Source organism: Taudactylus pleione, unplaced genomic scaffold (genome assembly GCF_031769625.1).
Source record: "Taudactylus pleione unplaced genomic scaffold, aTauple2 ptg000520l, whole genome shotgun sequence".
Lineage (NCBI taxonomy): Eukaryota > Metazoa > Chordata > Amphibia > Anura > Myobatrachidae > Taudactylus > Taudactylus pleione.
The window spans coordinates 8,587,200-8,608,856 of NW_028284922.1; the positions used below are offsets into that span (position 1 = coordinate 8,587,200).

The window sequence follows — 21,657 nt, forward strand, 5'->3', positions numbered from 1 at the left end:
TTGCTGGGTGGTGCACCCGCAAAAAAACCACTGGTGTGGTTCCTCTACTTGGACTGAGGGACTGAGCTGCAGCCCCACCTCTGGAGCCCCTTCTAAACCTAAGACAATACACTGAAACACTGTGACTGTGTACCTTACCCTGTCCATGGATTTGGTCACTACTCTTTTGTATTCGGTCTCCTCAAGCATATTTTTGTTCAGGTTGGATATCAAGACCTAATTTTACCTTGCAGCAAAGTGTACATCTATTTCAGGCAGCATGCTCAAGAGAGAAAGTTATCCTGTCACACAGCGGTACAGTTGGCACCTTGTTTCCAGACTCCTGCTGAGGAGCCCATACTACTGGGGAATTCTTGTGTGTGTCACAAGAAGAATGTGTTGAAGGTTTAGAAACAATGGGCCTAATTTATTAGCAAGGTTTATCACCAAACGAGTGATACATTTCACTGTGTATGATAAATGGTGCTCCAGTCAATCAGCTCCCAACTGTCAACTGTTAGAAAACTGACAGTTGGGAGCTGATTGGCTGGAGCACCATTTATCATACACAGTGACATTTATCACTCGTTTTGGTGATAAAACTTGTTACTAAATGAGGGCCAATATCTGCTTCTATTGTGGTGCATTAGCATATCTGCTTGGGTCTTGTCCCAAGAGTTTTGGAAGCTTCAAAGCCTGTTGTGTTGAAAGTAATTCTGGCAGGTACTACCAACAACTCTCCATTAGCTAATTGTATTGCCAGATTCACCTCCCCGGTTATACTCTATCATGCTGTTGGTTCATCTATATTGTCTGCTTTCCTGGAATCTGGTGCAGATGGAATCCTGCTGGAGTTTATTAGCTTACTCTTTCTGCCCTCTCATCATGAGTGGGATTGTGTGATTGATCTGATATTAGGTCAAACTCCAACTCACGGTCAAGTATATACTTTGTCCTTAACCTTACCAGATACAAAAGCCTTGTCCAAATACATAAGAAAATGCATTTATAAATACGCTGCTCAAGTAGCTCTCAAGTTATTTCCTAATAGATATGATCTTGTCATGGCATCAAGATAGGGATAGTGTGTATAAGGACCATTTCAGCTGGGCAAGCAGAGTGAATATTTGGAATAAGTGATGGCTATCAATGGTTTCCAACAGATGGTTGATGGGTTTGCCATTAACACCAGAACCACCTTCATGTTGATTCCGCCAGCCTTCTATGCTGCCATGGGGCTGGGTTCACCATCCATTGTGCAATACTCCAAAGCCGCCAGTCCTTGTAGTGCCGGGTGCTGGGCCCACAGCTGCTGCATCCTCCTCCACTTTTTAGTCCTCTCTGCAGCCGGGCCATCTAGACATCAATTATTTAACCAGTAGCCAATCACAGTGGAGAGTGTCCCCGCGGACCCACATTTACTGAAAAAGTGAGCCCTCTGTGCTAATTTTTGGGCAAAATACGTGCTATAGCGTGTATTTTATATAATGGTATTTGAGATCACTGGAGTATTTGCGATCACTGGAGTTGGTGAGGAAAGTGCTTTGTGGCTACAATAATGCAGAGTCATCATCAGCCACCAAATGTAAAGCAGCCTCTGGTAAGCCGTATTTATGTGTCACTTTCGAAGGTGTTATCAGATCATCTGGGTCTATTGTTACCATATATTGGGAGGTGTAAGATAACTGTGCAAGACACTTATAATGTATTTTTTCTTTCTTCAGGATATAAATGGAAATCCTACTGTCAAAATGGTGAAAGAGGAACATTTTGAAGATTTACCAGAAGTGGTAAGTACTCATTTAAATGTCTGAGACTATTAATGAGACACTTTCTTAACTTTCAGGTAAGACAGAAGTCAATAGTCAGATTTCAACCAAAAAAAAATTCTTAACATAGACAATAGTAAGTGCAAGGATCAGGTTACTTGGCAAAGGGTGTTCAGTTTGGAAATGAAAATTAAAATGACAAACTAACTCAGTAACTAAAACTTAGGATGAAAAAATAAATGTTTGAGTAAAACAAACAAAAACGTGTCATCAGTAGACAGTGCCGGCTTTCTGCCCTGACTAATAATTAGGTCTTTTTACCAAACTGCTCAATAAAATATCTTCCACAGGTCATGCTCCCAAAAATGCCGGCCTGCTTGATTTTCTGTTTTCAATGGGTTACCTACTTGGATACATGTCTCCATAAAGAATCTGCATTTTACCTTCAGATTCTTATTTCACCCTGATTTGCCCAGCACCTTACATCAGAAGCAGGAAGATAGACACGCCATTCTATGAAATGAAATGTACTAACAGATGCAGTAGTGTACAAAAATAGGTGCATTACATCACTTTAAGGCAGGGCTGCCATCATAAATTATGGGGCCCTGTACACATTATAGAGAGACAGCCTGCCTTATCCTCTGACCCATCGGACTGAGAAGCACAATGAGGCCTGGTGCCCAGAGCAACAGTGTGATTTGGGGGCACATTTGCACATTCAGTTACAATCCCATTAACTTGAAACACACATTTCTCAGTAATGCCATACTCTGGACTTCAACCCAGGACCTCACACATTGTAGTCAAACTCCTTACACATGAAGCTATTTGCTCCTGTGTAGGAGACCTGGTAATTGTAACTGTATGATGCAAACTGTCATTGTCAGTATAAAACCATTAATCAGCTAAGAAGATCTATGTAGTGTGTGGCTGCAGGGCATTGGATGTGTGTGTCTCTTTAATTTATATTACACTTGTTTTACTTGTAAGTGCCTCACTGTTTGTGTTGTCCACCTCACTGCCTCTGTTTGTCCTCTCCATGTGATTCCAGTTCTGCTTAGTCCTTCCTTGTGACAGAGGTCACAAGTGCAGCCTGTCCTTGTGACGGAGAGATCATTAGTGCAGCCTGTCCTTGTGACAGAGATCACTAGTGCAGCCTGTCCTTGTGACTGAGAGATCACTAGTGCAGCCTGTCCTTGTGACTGAGAGATCATTAGTGCAGCCTGTCCTTGTGACTGAGAGATCACTAGTGCAGCCTGTCCTTGTGACTGAGAGATCACTAGTGCAGCCTGTCCTTGTGACTGAGAGATCACTAGTGCAGCCTGTCCTTGTGACTGAGAGATCACTAGTGCAGCCTGTCCTTGTGACTGAGAGATCACTAGTGCAGCCTGTTTAGTAGATATCAGATTTTTCCATGTTTGCTTCGATCTGGATTCAAACCTACCTTTTGTGCTGTGCTGTAAAATAACATATAAAATATATATATTTTTTTATTTTACAACATGTAACATTAGCAAATTGCATGTAATATTATTATTATGAACAGGGAAATATATAGTTTTTTTTCACATTTTCTATTTCAGATCAAAGATTTCCTCGATAATATTGATGATCAAGAAGACTTCAAAAGTTTAATACAACCAATTTGTCATGAACTAAACTATATCAATCAAGAGGTAATCTAGTATATACATATATAACAGTAGAAATAACAATCTATATTCCCTATACACACGTATATACACTGGGGTTATGCCAATCAAGCCCACCTGCCCTGCTAAATAAAACTGTAGCTCTTCCTGGCCCATCTTGGTTAATAGGTGCCAGGAAAATGTATGTACTGTAAAGTGTTAAAAACATTAAGCACAAGTGCAAACATGGATACTGTTGTCAGTGGCTCCCAGGACACAAAAGCAATTACTCAAATTTAAACACTCAGAGAAAACAAATATAATCGTAGCTGTATAGAAAGAGGTATTTGCCAACCTCACATAAATATACCAGAAAGAAAACCTTATTTTACTGCACTGAAAATATATCTGTGAAGTATCCACAACATGTATATATAATAATAAATTGTACTATTTATTTTTTAACATATAAGTTATTTATAAATATTCAGAATAAAACATATAGATAGTCACATCATTTAAAGCATTAAAGAAATGGTAGTTTCAATTTGTGAATCATATATAAGCATACAAATGTATATACAAATGAGCTTCTAATAACAGGTGGATAAATTAAATTACACCCAGGGGTGTGTGTGAAGAAATCCTCAGCCCGCCCAAAGAGCGGGGTGTATTGAATAGCTGTGGAAGCTCCCTCCCGCCGCTATTCCACATTGCATTGAATTGAATTCCCCCAAAAGTATCAAAAAAACATTGAAATGTTCCACAGAAAAAAATCTAGCTACTGATTTCAGTTGGAGATTTCAAAAATACAAGATATCAAAAAAATATTATTAAAATGTTTTACAGAAAAAGTATAGCTGCTTATTAAAGGTTATTAGCTTAACTGACAGATTGCAGCTTTAGTCCATGTGCAAATGACTATGGGCCTGATTCAGACCCACTCGCGAGCGGCTGTCCGCTCACAAGTGGGTCGATGTTATGGACTGAGCATGCGCACGACGGAGGGAGTTCCGTCGTGCGCATGCGCCAGACGCGACGAGCGAAGGAAAGTCCTTCGCTCGTTGTGTCCGATCAAAGGGGGCGTGCTGTCAATGTTGATTGACAGCACGCCCCCTTTGGTGGGCGTGCCAGGGGCGTGCCTCCCTGACGGGGGCGTTCCCACAGCTATACGAGTGTCCAGGAGGACGCTCCATGAAAATGGAGCCCGGCCCTCATTCAGAGCGTGCGCTCTGCTCAGAGCGTACGGCTCTGAATGAGGGCCTATAACAGGTAGTTATCCAAATAATTATTTTGAATTTATAAAGGTAACCTGCGAAAGAGCCAATTACCAAAATATTGACTTGAATGATTTGCCCCTTGTTTCTTATTTTAAATATTTTTAATTCTCTTTAAGCGCATAGAGGGCCTGTTTCAGAGCCGCTCGTAAGCGGCCGCTCGTTCGCTCCGAGCGATGTTTGCCCAACTGCGCATGCGTACGGATCATTATACGCATGCGCGAACCAGTCAGTGTGGCCGAAATTCATGTGCTCGCAAAATAGCGAATGCCTGATAATTTGAGTGACAGAAAGAGGCGTATGTGGGTGGTAACAGGGGAAGGTGCTTGAAAACGGGGAGTGGAGATCCGATCGCAGGCATGCTTAAAGGTCAAAACGGGCATTTTATGGGTGTGCACAATTAAAACAGCAGCGTCATTGACCACGTCACTGGGTTATTTTATAGCCAGAACTGCTCGCAAAATTGTGGTAGCAAAAACCAACCACAAGAATAGCGAGCAGCTCATACCCTGGTCGATGTACTCGATTAATCTAATAAATAGCGGACATGACGTAGGATGCGAGAGGCCAGGGGGCGTAGTTTCCCAAAAAACGACCGCAAGTTTTGTTCGCTCGTTCAGACCTAAAGGCGTGAACAGACCGCAAACAGCGAACGGTTCATTTGAATAGCCACCCCTATTTTCAGGACGAGCGAGCGCTAATTGCGTCCGGCTCTGAATCAGGCCCAGAGTTCGCTGGATTTAGGACATTAATCACACTAGATCTCCCTCTCCCGAACAGCGGACTAGCATAATGGAGCTTGTAGACCTACAAGTCAACTAAAACATGTAGTTCCAGAAAAGTAACTAATAGAAACACTCATATTTAAAAACATTTTTACAAAAATAAAATGTTTGTTTATCTATATAGCACATACAGTACATATTTCACAACGAGTAACAGATAATATTTATAATATTTGGCCATTTATATCAGTTCCCGGCCCAGTAAAGCTTACAATCGAGATATTCCTTACTATATGTACACATACATACATACATACACAATAGGGTTAATTTTTGTCTGAAGCCAAATAACCTACCAGTATGTCTTTAGATTGTTGGATGAACCCATAAGAAGTTGGAAACAGAAAACCATATTGGTGCTCAAGTGTACTGACTGACATAAACATAAAATATAACCTTTAATTAAATCTATAAAAATAATTGTATATGTGTGCTCAGGCTAGTGAAATAAAGTTAAAAATAAAAAACGTGAAGAAAAATCTTTAAACAAAAGTTGTGAATTAAAATAAGGACCAGGGGGGTCTCCTCAATTATGTGTCTGTTTATTATTTATTATTATTTTCTTATAATTATCATTACAAATGAATGCTGTTAAAATCACCTCTTTATTGGCCATTACATTTCTATGCTGTTATTACATTTATTTTAGGATCTTTATATTATCAAACCAGGCTGCTGAGATTACTGGTATATTTCACAACACTCCCTGATTAAGTGACAGTTGCAACAGTATTATTACAAAATATTTAACATTATTTCAACAGTTGCTAAATCAAGTAACAATTTTGTCTACAGATCACCTCATGTACTGAGAGAGATTAATATACTGTATATCTAATATCTTGAAATCTGTTTGTGGTTATTAGAGATATAGGTAGAAGATTTGCAGGAGATAGGTATACCTCTATTCAGTTGAAAATTGTTATTCTCCTCATCTCATACAAGTTCACATGACCGTGTTTTCATACCTAAAGTACATTTCATCCATATTTATAAACATATATCCCAAATATAATAACTGATTCCAAACTTATTAATCAGTAGTGGTGATATATTGTATGGCTTAATTATGATGGGTGACTTAAAGTATAGGTCACTGCCATGGTTCAGTTATTATAAATGTTGCGATGTTATCATCTGCTAAATAATGTCAAGGTCCGGGTCTATAATGAGATGTCATCACCATAAAAAATCTGGTGATCCTTATCGCCTAATAATAATGCCCTATAAATTGATTCTATAGATGGTGAACCACATCCACATACCACAACTCTACAGATGAAAGATTAACTGTGCAGCACTAACATATTTAAATGTGTCCACAAGGGCCAGCAGATAATACATGAGGACGGCATCTTACTATAGATCCGGACTTGTTTGTAATTGAGCAGTATACAACATTGCGGCATTTATACAAACTTAACCGTGGCGGTGACCTATATGAATTAATATGTGAATGTGACAAGACCATATAGTGTGATAATTTACTGACTATATGGAGAGTTTGTTACGAGGGAGTGCACATACACTACTGAAATATGTTTCTCTATGCACAGACTTGCCCTGTAAATTGATTCCATAGATGATAAATTGCATATCACCACTCTATATAAGAGAGATTAATTGTGCAGTATCAAAATATTTAAATACATACCCATAAGGATCACCAGATATTTTATGGTGATGACATCTCATTATAGACCCGGACCTTGACATTATTTAGTAGCAAATAACATTTATAATAACTGAACCATGGCAGTAACCTATACTTTGTCACCCATCATAATTAAGCCATACAATATATCACCACTACTGATTAATACATTTAGAGTTCAATATTATATTTGGGATATATGTTTATGGATATGGATGAAATGTACTTTAGGTATGAAAACACGGTCATGTGAACTTGTATGAGATGAGGAGAATAATAATTGTTTTCAACTGAATAGAGGTATACCTATCTCCTGCAAATCTTCTACCTATATCTCTAATAACCACAAACAGATTTCAAGATATTAGATATATATTCATCTCTCCCAGTACATGAGGTCACCTGTAGACAAAATTGTTACTTGATTTAGCAACTGTTGCAATAATGTAAAATATTTTGTAATAATACTGTTGCAACTGTCACTTAATCAGGGAGTGTTGTGAAATATACCAGTAATCTCTTTGCAGCCTGGTTTGATAATAATATAAAGTCCCTAAAATAAATGTAATAACAGCATAGAAATGTAATGGCCAATAAAGAGGTGATTTAAACAGCATTAATTTGTAATGATAATTATAAGAAAATAACAACAAATAAACAGACAAATAATTGAGGAGACCCCTTGGTCCTTATTTTAATTCACAATTTTTATTCAAAGATTTGTCTTCACTTTTTGGATTTTTAACTGTATTTCACTAGCTTGAGCACACATATACAATTATTTTAATAGATTTAATTCAAGGTTATATTTTAAATTGATGTCAGTCAGTACGCTTGGGCACCAATATGGATTTATTTTTCCAACTTCTTTGGAAATGATGGGTTTGATGTTTATTTCCATGGTGCCCCTTATGAAATATAATAATCAACATATATTCTTCATCATCAGATATTAGATACTAGGAGGGGTTATACTGACTGACTTCGGATTACAGATACAAATTATCCAGTGCAGTGAGATACATTTTTTGTATTAGGTTGTGGGATGAAACCAAAGCTGCCAAACATGTGGAGAACATACACACTCCACACAGATAGGGTCCTGGTTGGAATCTAATCCATGACCCATGTGCTAGGAGGCAGCAAAGTTAACCACTATGCCACCATGCAGCTTCTGTTAAACTTCTGAGTCCAATGGCAATCTTCTTCTGCAGTAGTCCTCAAGCAAACTTCATTCATAACATAATGCAAAAGGGAAATAACATTAAAAAATATACAACATACTAGATGAATGCAATTTCTTTTTTTGAATTTCAGCCACTAAATTACATAGGAAAAATTGGGGTAGGACAAGAATGATGTCATCTGCTTAAAGCTGGGTTCACACGTAAAGATTTTCTGTCCAACCATCCAACTAGTTGATTGGTTGGAATGAAAATCTGGTAAGGTATGAAAGCAAATGACAATCAGCAATTTGCTCCCAAATGCCGGGAAATGGACAAAAACTGTTGTTTGAATAAAGGGCCTGATTCAGACCCGGTCGCAAGCGCTGTGCGCTCACAACCGGGTTGATGGTGGGCCAGTGCTCATGCGTACGACGGAGCCGGCTCTGTCGTGCGCATGCACGAGACCCGGATAGCGACGGGCACTCCGTCGCTCCGGGTCTCGCAAACAAAGGGGGAGAGCTGTCAATGTTGAGTGACGGCTCGTCCCCTTTGGTGGGCGGGCCGGGGGAGTGGCTGCCCAAATGGAGGCGTTCCCATGTGATGTCAGTGGGAGAGATTTCGGCTCTCTCTGGGGCTTGCAGCAACGAGACCCTACCACAAGGGTCTCGTTGCAAGCCCGATGGTTGCGATGGTCTTGACCATCGCGACCATCTTCCTGACCGCTCGCTATAGCTGTGGGTGGTCACCCACAGCTATGCGAGCAGCCAGGAGGCCGTTCTAAAAAACAAATAGCCCGGCCCTGATTCAGAGTGAGCGTTCTGTCAGAACGTTTAGATCAAACATTTAACAAACTTGTCTAACTATCATTTTCATGTGTTTTCTGGCATTTAGGAGCAAATTCCTGATCTTCATTTACTCCCATACGTTACCAGATTTTCATTCCAACCAATCAACTAGTTGGATAGAAAATCTTTACGTGTGTATGCAGCTTTAGTGTAAAGTTATGCTCAGCGTATGACGCATTTCTGCTCCTGACACATCGGCACATCAGCATCTACAATGTAATGTAATGTAATACATTATCACAGTGTGACAAACTGAAATAGAGAAGAAACGTGTATAAAATAGCTGTTATCTGTCCTCAACACACTGTCTACAGTAAACAAATAGTTGTAGCTATGTGGTGTTGTAGTTAGTATATAATGTTACTAATTTGTTACAGATATCCAGAACACTGTTACATAGTATCAAAAGCTAAGCTGTACTTTTTCTAGTATCATACAGGAGCTAGTATTCTTCTGTTAAATCCCAAACATGTATAAACAGTCAAAGAAATACGCTTTGTATTTTGTGATCTCAGGACCGCATTATTAGCGCTCTGTATCAGAGATAACTTTGTATATAATCTTGCAGCACGCAATATCAGAGCTACTGTATATAAGGTTAGTAGTTTACTGTTTCAGAACTAGGTCTAGTGACAGATTATCTTAATATATTCAATTGGCACTTTGTATCAGAGCTATGTTTGTCTAATTGTATTCTGTATGGTCTTGCAGTCAAATGACTGTCAGGGGTATATTTACTAAAGTGCAGGTTTTTAGAATTGTAGAAGCCCATAGCAAGCAATCAGGTTCTACTTATCATTTATCTAGCACCTTCTAGAAGATAATAGCTAGAATCTGATTGGTTGCTATGGGCAATAACCCCTCTTCTGAAAACCTGCACTTTAGTAAATATATCCCCAGGGTTTAATTTCTCTTATAGTCATGCAATGCTCTTTCACAGAGCTACACATTTAATGTGGTACCACTTAGGGCCGGATTCAGTTGGAGGCAAAAAGCGTTCACAGATGGGAGGTTTTCGACACGTATCCGCGTAATCGCCCTATTCAATTCCAGGACGTTTTCACATGTGCAAAACTCCACAGGCAAAAATAGGCGAAAAAATTTCTCCACCCAAAGGCACGAGAAAAGATGTGCAAAATCCCTATTTTGGGCTAAAAATGTGGGGACTTGGTTCAGAACCCTTTGGATACCCCCCCTTCATAATGACTAATTAGGCCCAAAAAAATAAATTATATAAATTCACCCCAAAAAGACGTCATTTTTGGAGCAAAAATTTCAAAAGTACTTGAAACTGGGTGTAAAGTACTGGGTCTGGTATTTTGGGGCGCTGTATGGATGGCACAGGTATGCATATAACAGCCATTTGACACAATTTATGAACCCCAAATACTTTTATTAGGGCTATTAATACACTTCTATATTGATTTCCAGGGCCAGTTAGGCTTTTATGGGGTACAGACTGATTTCCCCAAAATATGCTGTCCTTTTCACACATCTGCTTTTTTGCCTGTTTTGTAATTGAATAGGATGAAAAGTGGGGATGCGCATTGTGTAAGTACACGATAACTTTGCATCCAAACAGGTGGATGAGGGGAAAAGACTGCAGAGGTGAATGTATTTCGCCAGCCGCAACTTTTCACCTCTAATTGAATTTGGCCCTTAGTATTAGGGACTATGGGTCTCATTCAGACCCGGTCGCAAGTGCTGAGCGCTCGCAACCGGGTCGATGTTGACCCACTGGGCATGCGCACGTCAGAGCCGGCTCCAACGTGCACATGCGCGAGACCGGGTTAGCGACGGGCGCTCCGTCACTATGGGTCTCGCACCAAAGAGGGCGAGCTGTCGATGTTGAATCACAGCTCGCTCCGTTTGGGAGGTGGGCAGGGGGCTTTGCCAGCCAAATGGAGGCGTTCCCAACGGAACGCTTGCTGTTTGGGGGCGGCCCCACTGACATCAGCAATGATGTCAGTGGGGAACTTCCTGCTCGATCAGAGCAGGGAGCTCCCTGGGGCTTGTGCTTGGCGAGACCCAACCTTAGGGTCTCGTCGCAAGCCCCGATGGTCGCGATGGTCTTGACCATCGCGACCTTCACCCTGGTTGGTCGCTAAGCTGTGGGTGGCCGCACTTCAAGATGCAAGCGGCCGCCCTCATTCAGAGCGACCGTTTGCATCTTAAGACCGACTCTGAATGAGGGCCTATATTTATCTGGTCATCCAGTGGTCTATACCTGGCATTCTCAGTAGGGGTTTAATTCCATCTGTACTCATGCAGTCTTCCAATTCAGAGCTATATACATGTAATCAGGGGAGTATTTATAATGGGTGCAGGGTGTGCGGTGCACACGGGCCCTGAGTCAACCCTGCACCCATAATATACTTACCTCTCCGGAGTCCCATGTCGGCGCTGGGGGGCAGCACTAAATAACGTCGGGAAAATGGTCACAGCTGCCATTTTCCTGCCGTTTGCGCATGCACAGTACAGGGAAAATGGCAGCCGCGGCCATTTTCCCCGTGACCTGCACATGCACTATAGACTCTGGGCGCACTCTAGTGCCCAGTGTCTATAAGTGCAGCGCTGGCCGCGCACCGCTCAGTAGTAGATATTCATGTAGATTTTAATCAACTGAAATCGACTCAAAAATCAACTGTATAAATCACTGGCCAAATCTCTCATTTACTAACATTTGATTTTGAAACTGATTTCAAAATGCGATGTGAGTCGATTTTCAAGAATGTAAAAATGGTCGATTTGGAATGTGCACTTCAAAATCACCTACAAAACTGACAAACATTTCCTCATGTAATTTTACTGCCCAGAACATACCACATACACTGTGAGCCACAGAAACTCATTTGAAAAAGGCTGGCACACACCCAGGGCCGGCCCTAGCCCAAATTTTTTGGTAAGCGAGTATATTTTCTGGCGTTCCCTATGCAGTGCTCCTTTTACAGTGCCCCCGGTAGTGGTCCCCCCTGTACAGTGCCCCTTGTGCCCCCAGTAGTAAGACCATTATATAGTGCCCCCAGTAGTAGTCTCCCTATGCAGTGCCCCCAGTAGTGGTACCCTCTATGCAGTGCCCCTTATATAGTGCCCCCAGTAGTGGTCCCCCCTGTTCAGTGCCCCTTGTGCCCCCAGTGGTAAGCCCCTTATATAGTGCCCCCAGTAGTAGTCCTCCTATGTAGTGCCCCCAGTAGTAGTACTCCCTATGCAGTGCCCCTTATATAGTGCCCCCAGTAGTAGTCCCCCCATGCAGTGCACCCAATAGTGGTACCCCTTATGCAGTGCCCCCAGTAGTAGTACCCCCTATGCAATGCCCCTTATATAGTGCCCCCAGTAGTAGTCCCCTCCATGCAGTACCACCAATAGTGGTACCCCTTATGCAGTGCCCTTAAAAACAGTGGCCCCAGTTGTAGTTCCCCCCAGGCAGTACCCCTAGTATTGCCCTTTATATAGTGCCCCCAGTAGTGCCCCCCCTTGTAGTGCCCCTAGTAGTAGCCCCCCCTCTTGTATTGCCCCTAGTAGTAGTCCCCCCATTGTTGTGCCCCCAGTGGAGGTTCCCCCCTATGCAGTGCCCCCAGTAGTAGCCCCCCCTTGTAGTGCCCCCAGTAGTAGTCCCCCCCTTGTAGTGGCCCCAGTAGTAGCCCCCCCTTGTAGTGGCCCCAGTAGTAGCCCCCCTACAGTAGTAGCCCCCCTACTAGTAGAAGCCCACCCTTGTAGTGCCCCCAGCCCCCAGTGCTGACCGAACTCCATCCGGTCAGCACTACACTACACGCACGGTGCAGCTGTGTCACAGAGACACAGTCTGCCCGCAGCCCGCATGGTACGCAGCTGAGGCACCCTCCTCTATGTGGCGCCCTACTCAGCTGCGTACCATGCGTTATGGTAGAACCGGCCCTGCACACACCCAAGCAAGATAAAAGGAAGTTTTTAGTGAGAGAGGAGGGAGGAGTATTTAGCAGGATAGTGGAGGTTTAATATAGGTGCTTAAAAAGTGGTTTCTCTGAGTTTTCTCCTGTCAGTTTCTGTATTGTTATTGTCAGTTTAAAGTTTGTCTTATTCTTACATCACTTATTCTGGGTACACACCTGACAGATACATCTGCAGATGATGGTTGTTCATACACACTGAGCAACCATCATATGTATCCTGCCCCCCCTTCCCGCGGCTTCTGCCGACCGCTCGTACACACTTGCCGATGGACAGATATATCGCTGGTACACACTGGCCGACGGTCACCTGATATATTGGCCAATCAATTGATTAATATATTAATAAAAGGTTTACTTTATATTGATTGGAAGTGTGCCCCATACGGGAGTACTGTTCTGTCCTTTCTCTGGCTTTTTAATCATATGTGGTCAGGTGATCATCTAATTCTCTGTATTAGAGCTATGGCTTTCATCTTTAATACAGTATGCATTCGGCATCCCAGCAGCCAGGATACCGACGCTTACATTACTGGCATCAGAATACCAACACTGGTCAGTATCCCGGTGCCAGCATCCCGACCGAAGGGATGCCGAAGGTAAGTTTGGGGGAAGGGTTAGGGGTTAGGGTTAGGCACTAGTGGGAGGGTTAGAGTTAGGCACTAAAGGTTGAGGGTTAGGTTTAGGGTGTGGGGAGGTTGGGTTCAGGCATTAGGGGGGAAGTTAGGGTTAGACACCAAAGAGGGAGGGCTAGGGTAGGGAAAGGGGGAAAGGGAGACCAACAAGTGTCAGTATGTTAACCCTGTTGAGATCCCGACGTCAGCATTCTGACTGCCAGGATCCCGACTGTCGGTATTTCCTACCGATTCCTTTAATACATATGATCATTTAGTGCTCTCCATGTTTGCCATGTTTATCAGATTAGAGCTGCAGTCCTCTAGTGCTAAGTGTCAGGGTTTGATTTAATATGGTCAGATGATCATTCAATTCTCTGTATCAGAGCTAAATTTTCATTTTTCTCTATTAGGGATGGGGAACCTCAGGCCCAGGGGCCGTATAAGGCCCACAGAATCATTTGGTCTGGCCCTCTGAGTTTTTTCTGCTAGCCTCATCTGGCTAGCAGGGTGCCTAGAATGGTACCCTGTAGTCAGAATCTATGCAGCAGTGCCACCTGGAGCATCCTTAGTACGCTTCAGATGGTCACACCACTGCCCTTACAGCTTCCCAGCGTATCCTCAGCATGCTCTGGGCATTGCAGTAATAACAGGTCATTGTGGCCCCGCCCTGTGTGACATCACACGGAGGGGGCGTGGCCTGCACTGGCCTGCGAATAATGTTATATATTTCAAAATGGCCCTCAGCAGAAAAATTGTCCCCACTCCTGTTCTATATGATCACTTACTGCTCTGTATCCGAGCCGTGTTCAGATTATATTCCCATGCTAAATAACAGTGTAACTATTCCTCGCCCATCTTGGTTAATAGGTGCCAGGAAAATGAATGTACTGTGAAGGGTTAAAAACACTGGCAGCCAAATGCAAACCTGCACATGGCTGCCAGTGACTCCCAAAGCATAATGGTGCTTGTAGACCTACAAGTCTATTAAAACATGTAGTTCCAGAAAAGTACCTAAACGAAAACACTTGTATTAAAAAAACATTTTTGCTAAAATAAAATGTTTGTTTACCATTATTTATTTATCTATATAGCACATACTGTACATAATACGCAATGCTTAACAGAGAATATTTATATCAGTACCTGCCCCAGTAAAGCTTACAATCTATATATTCCTTACTATATGTACACGCATACATACACAATAGGGTTCATTTTTGTCTGAAGCCAATTAACCTACTAGTATGTCTTTTGGCTGTGGGATGAACCCATTATTTCCAAAGAAGTTGGAAAAAGCAATCCATATTGGTGCACAAGCGTACTGACTGACTTTAATTAAATCTATTAATATAATTGTATATGTGTGCTCATGCTAGTGAAATAAAGATAAAATTTAAAAAAGTGAAGAAAAATCTTTAAACAAAAATTGTAAATTAAAATAAGGACCAGGGGGTCTCCTCAATTATATTTATTATTTTTTGTTATTTTCTTATAATTATCATTACAAATTAATGCTGTTTAAATCACCTCTTTATTGCATTTCTGTGCTGTTATTACATTTATTTTAGGGATTTATGTTATTATCAAACCAGGCTGCAGAGATTACTGGTATATTTCACAACATTCCCTGATAAAGTGACAGTTGCAACAGTATTATTACAAAATATTTTACATTATTGCAATAGTTGCTAAATCAAAGTAACAATTTGTCTACAGGTGACCTCGTGTACTGAGAGAGATGATTATATATCTAATATCTTTTTATAAGTTGGTTACTGTATTGTAATGTAATGTTCTGTGTACCCTTTACTGTATGTACGGCGCTGCGGACCACTTGTGGCGCCCTATAAATAAAATGTAATAATAATAATAATATCTTGAAATCTGTTTGTGGTTATTAGAGATATAGGTAGAAGATTTGCAGGAGATACTGTAGATATACCTCTATTCGGTTGAAAACAATTATTATTCTCCTCATCTCATACAAGATCACATGACCATGTTTTCATACCTAAAGTACATTTCATCCATATCCATAAACATATATCCCAAATATAATAATTAATTCCAAACTTATTAATCAGTCATGGTGATATATTGTATGGCTTAATTATGATGGGTGACAAAGTATAGGTCACTGCCACGGTTCAGTTATTATAAATGTTATCTGCTGCTAAATAATGTCGAGATGTCATCACCATAAAATATCTGGTGATTCTTATGGGTATGTATTTATATATGTTGATACTGCACAATGAATCTACCCTATATAGAGTGGTGATATGCGATTTATCATCTATGGAATCAATTTACAGGGCAAGTCTGCACTTAGAGAAACATCTTTCAGTAGTGTATGTGCACTCCCTCGTTCCTGCAAACTCTCCCTTTAGTCAGTAAATTATCGCACTATATGGTCTTGTCACATTCACATATTAATTCATATAGGTCACCGCCGCGGTTAAGTTTGTATAAATGCTGCAATGTTGTCTACTGCTCAATTACAAAGAAGTCTGGATCTGTAGTAAGATGGCGTCCTCATGTATTATCTGGTGGCCCTTGTGGATACATTTAAATATGTTAATGCTGACGTGGTTCACCGTCTATAGAATCAATTTATAGGGCAAGTCTATTCATGAAGACATATTTTTCAATAGTGTGTCTGTGCTTTGTTATTCATACAGACTTCTTTTGTGAACATTATATTATCATACTCTATATATTGTCATTGCATCCACATCCCTTCTAAAATAACCTTAGAATTTGTAGTGTATAATTCACCCTTAGGATTCCAAGTACAGTATGTTGTTAGTGACATCTGGTTGTTAAATATCGTTGCAGTATGACTCGATTATGTCATATACATACCGTTCATATAGTGGAGGTTTTGTTAGCAACAAATGTATAAACCCATATATTGGTCATCATTGAGTGTTTGTTATTCATTTTTATATTTCCTCACAGCACAATTTTAATTTATTTATATTTTGTTCAATTCACTATTGGAATATCCAATACTGTACAAATATTGGACATTAGTAGCACTTACACATTCAGATACTACACATTTTAGTTTTTAGTTTCTTTGTTTGGAACTTTTTACAATTTTTACACACCACAAATTATAGGTAATCATACACATTTTCAACACTATATAATTCTAAATATTAATAGGTTATTTTACATAAAACATCTGCACTAATAGGTCACTGATATTTTATTATCATAAAACACATTATTATGGGGACCAATATAGGATTCATTATTATATTTTCTTATTATAGGGTTATTCTCTTCATGCACAGACTTGCCCTAAAAATTGATTCTATAGATGGGAGACCACATACCACCACTCTACAGATGAAAGATTAACTGGTCAGCATTAACATATTTAAATGTATCCACCAGGGCCACCAGATAATACATGAGGACGGCATCTTACTATAGATCCAGACTTGTTTGTAATTGAGCAGTATACAACATTGTGGCGTTTATACAAACTTAACTGTGGCGGTGACCTATATGAATTAATATGTGAATGTGACAAGACCATATTGTGCAATAATTTACTTAGTGTGATAATTTACTGCCTACAGGGTGAGTTTATTGGAACGAGGGAGAGCAGATAAGATAAATAACATATCAACACTCTATATAAGAGAGATTAAGGGGCATATGTATCACAGCTTGTATATCACCAATCAATCAGCTTCTAACTTACATTTTGCAGGCTGTGTTTAAGAAATGATAGTTTGGAGCTGACTGGTTGGTGATATATATTTCACAATTTTATCTCACATCAAGCTTTGATACATATGCCCCTAATTGTGCAGTATCAACATACTTAACTACATACCCATAAGGATCACCAGATATTTTATGGTGATGACTTCTCATTATAGACCCGGACCTTGACGTTATTTAGCAGCAGATAACATTTATAATAACTGAACCGTGGCAGTGACCTATACTTTGTCACCCATCATAATTAAGGGTATGCATTCATGATGCCGGCGGTCGCTATGCCGACCGCCGGCATCTCCACTACAGAATCCCGGCGAGGGTTAATTAGCCTACGCCGGGAAACCGGCGCCCGGCATCTCGATTGAAGGGATGCTGTGCACCGAGCGTGGACAGCCACGGGGGGGGAGGGCTAGGCACTTAGAGGGGGAATTAGGGTTAGGCACGGGGGGGTTAGGGTTAGGCATCCTAAAGGAGGGTTAGGGGGTAGATTAGGTTAGGAAATACTTACCTATCACACGATCGGGATTTCCTTCCACATCGGGCTGGCGCTGCCGGGATTAGAACCATGCGGCCGGCAGTGTAACATATGTATTCCTAATTAAGCCATACAATATATAACCACTACTGATTAATACATTTAGAATTCAATATTATATTTGGGATATATGTTTATGGATATGGATGAAATGTACTTTAGGTATGAAAACACGGTCATGTGAACTTGTATGAGATGAGGAGAATAATAATTATTTTCAACTGAATAGAGGTATATCTACAGTATCTCCTGCAAATCTTTTACCTATATCTCTAATAACCACGAACAGATTTCAAGATATTAGCTATATATTCATCTCTCCCAGTACATGAGGTGATCTGTAGACAAAATTGTTACTTGATTTAGCAACTGTTGAAATAATGTTAAATATTTTGTAATAATACTGTTGCAACTGTCACTTAATCAGGGAGTGTTGTGAAATATACCAGAAATCTCTTTGCAGGCTGGTTTGATAATAATATAAAGTCCCTAAAATAAATGTAATAACGGCACAGAAATGTAATGGCCAATAAAGAGGTGATTTAAACAGTATTCATTTGTAATGATTATTATAAGAAAATAACAATAAATAATAAACAGATAAATAATTGAGGAGACCCCCTGGTCCTTATTTTAATTCACAATTTTTAATTAAAGATTTGTCTTCAATTTTTTTTTATTTTTTACTGTATTTCTCTAGCTTGAGCACACATATACAATTATTTTAATAGATTTAATTCAAGGTTATATTTTAAATTGATGTCAGTCAGTACGCTTGGGCACCAATATGGATTTATTTTTCCAACTTCTTTGGAAATGATGGGTTTGATGTCTATTTCCATGGCTGCACCCCATTATGAAATATAATAATCAACATATTTGCTTCATCATCAGATATTAGATACTAGGAGGGGTTATACTGACTGACTTCGGATTACAGATTCAAATTATCCAGTGCAGTGAGATACCTTTTTTGTATTAGGTTGTGGGATGAAACCAAAGCCGCCGAACATGTGGAGAACATACACACTCCACACAGATAGGGCCCTGGTTGGAATCTAACCCAAGTGCTTAGAGGCAGCAAAGTTAACCATTGTGCCACCATGCAGCTCCTATTAAACTTCTGAGTCCAATGGCAATCTTCTTCTGCAGTAGTCCTCAAGCAAACTTCATTCATTACATAATCCAAAGGGAAATAACATTAAAAAAATACAACATACGAGATGAATGCAATTTCTTTTTTTGAATTTCAGCCACTAAATTACATAGGAACAATTGGAGTAGGACAAGAATGATGTCATCTGCCTAAAGCTGGGTTCACACATAAAGATTTTCTGTCCAACCATCCAACTAGTTGATTGGTTGGAATGAAAATCTGGTAAGGTATGAAAGCAAATGCCAATCAGCAATCTGCTCCCAAACACCGGAAAATGGACAAAAACTGTTGTTTGAACAAATTGTTTAGATCAAACATTTAACAAACTTGTCTGACGACCAGTTTCATCTGTTTTCTGGCATTTAGGAGCAAATTCCTGATCTTCATTTACTCCTATACGTTACCAGATTTCCATTCCAACCAATCAACTAGTTGGATGGTTGGACAGAAAATCTTTACGTGTGTGGCCAGCTATAGTGTAAAGTTATGCTCAGCGTATGACGCATTTCTGCTCCTGACACATCGGCACATCAGCATCTACAAAGTAATGTAATACATTATCACAGTTTGACAAACTGAGATAGCGAAGAAATATGTGTATAAAATAGCTATCTGTCCACACACTGTCTACAGTAAACAAATAGTTGTAGCTACAGTCAGGTGCATAAATATTGGGACATTGACAGAATTTTCATATTTTGGCCTCTATTCACCACCACAATGGCTTTGAAATGAAACAAACAAGATGTGCTTTAACTGCAGACTTTCAGATTTAGTTTGAGGGTAATTACATCCAAATCAGGTGAACGGTGTAGGAATTACAACGGTTTCTATATGTGCCTCTCACTTTTTAAGGGGCCAAAAGTAATGGGACTATCAACTCAAAAGCTATTTCATGGACAGGTGTGGGCTATTCCCTCATTATTTCATTATCAATTAAGCAGGTAAAAGGTCTGGAGTTGATTCTAGGTGTGACATTTGCATTTGGAATCAGTTGCTGTCGACTCTCAAAATGAGATCCAAAGAGCTGTCACTATCAGTGAAGCAAGCCATCATTAGGCTGAAAAATCAAAACAAACCCATCAGAGAGATAGCAAAAACATTAGGTGTGGCCAAATGAACTGTTTGGAACATTCTTAAAAAGAAAGAATGCACCGGAGAGCTCAGCAACACCAAAAGACCCGGAAGACCGCGGAAAACAACTGTGGTGGATGACAGAAGAATTATTTCCCTGTTGAAGAAAAACCCCTTCACAACAGTTGGCCAAATCAAGAACACTCTCCAGGAGGTAGGTGTATATGTGTCAAAGTCAACAATCAAGAGAAGACTTCACAAGAGTGAATATAGAGGGTTCACCACAAGATGTAAACCATTGGTGAGCCTCAAAAACAGGAAGACCAGATTAGAGTTTGCCAAAAAACATCTAAAAAAGCCATTACAGTTCTGGAACAACATCCTATGGACAGATGAGACAAAGATCAACTGGTACTAGAGTGATGGGAAGAGAAGAGTATGGAGAAGGAAATGAACTGCTCATGATCCAAAACATACCACCTCATCAGTGAAGCATGGTGGTGGTAGTGTCATGGCGTGGGCATGTATGGCTGCCAATGGAACTGGTTCCCTTGTATTTATTGATGATGTGACTGCTGACAAAAGCAGCAGAATGAATTCTGAAGTGTTTCGGGCAATATTATATGCTCATATTCTGTCAAATGCTTCAGAACTCATTGGACAGCGCTTCACAGTGCAGATGGATAATGACCCGAAGCATACTGCAAAATCAACCAAAGAGTTTTTAAGGCTAAAAAGTGGAATGTTATGCAATGGCCAAGTCAATCCCCTGAGCTGAGGGCCTGATTCAGAGCCGCTCGTAAGCGGCCGCTCATTTGCTCCGAGCGATGTTCGCACATCTGCGCATGCGTATGGGTCGTAATGCGCATGCACCAACCAGTCAGTGTGTTCGGAAATCGTGTGCTCGCAAAATAGCGAGTGTCTGCTAATTTGAGTGACAGGATGAGGCGTTTGTGGGTGGTAACAGGGGAAGGTGCTTGAAAACAAGGAGTGGCGATCCGAACGCAGGCGTGCCAAACGGTCAAAACAGGCTTGTTAAGGGTGTGCATAATTAACAAAGCAGCGTCATTGACCACGTCACTTGGTTGTCTTTTAGCCTGAACTACTCGCATGATTGCAGTAGGAAAATGCTACCACAAGAATAGCGAGCAGTTCATATGCCTTTCGATGTACTCGATTAATCTAATAAATAGCGGAGATGACGTATGATGCGAACGGCCAAGGGGCGTCTTTACAAAATAGCGAGCACATGTTTCGGACGCTCGCTCAGACATAGAGGCGTCAACAGACCGCAAAGAGCGAGCGCTCAATTTAAATAGCCAGACCCTTTTTCTGAGCGAGCGCAAATAGCGTCTGGCTCTGAATCAGGCCCTGAATCAGATTGAGCATACATTTCACTTGATGAAGACAAAACTGAAGGGAAAATGCCCCAAGAACAAGCAGGAACTGAAGACATTTGCAGTAGAGGCCTGGCAGAGCATCACCAGGGATGAAACCCA

At 40.7% G+C, this 21,657-nt stretch overlaps 1 protein-coding gene across 1 annotated transcript in view; it reads left to right on the forward strand.

Annotated features, from left to right (window-relative positions):
• Window positions 1-21,657, forward strand: part of LOC148501328 (uncharacterized) — a gene marked incomplete at its 5' end in the record, with an annotated part of 127,417 nt that overhangs the window by 17,730 nt on the left and 88,030 nt on the right. The window contains 2 exon segments of the mRNA XM_088450671.1: window positions 1,704-1,769; window positions 3,335-3,427. Of these exon segments, the coding sequence (XP_088306797.1) occupies window positions 1,704-1,769; window positions 3,335-3,427 (159 nt within the window).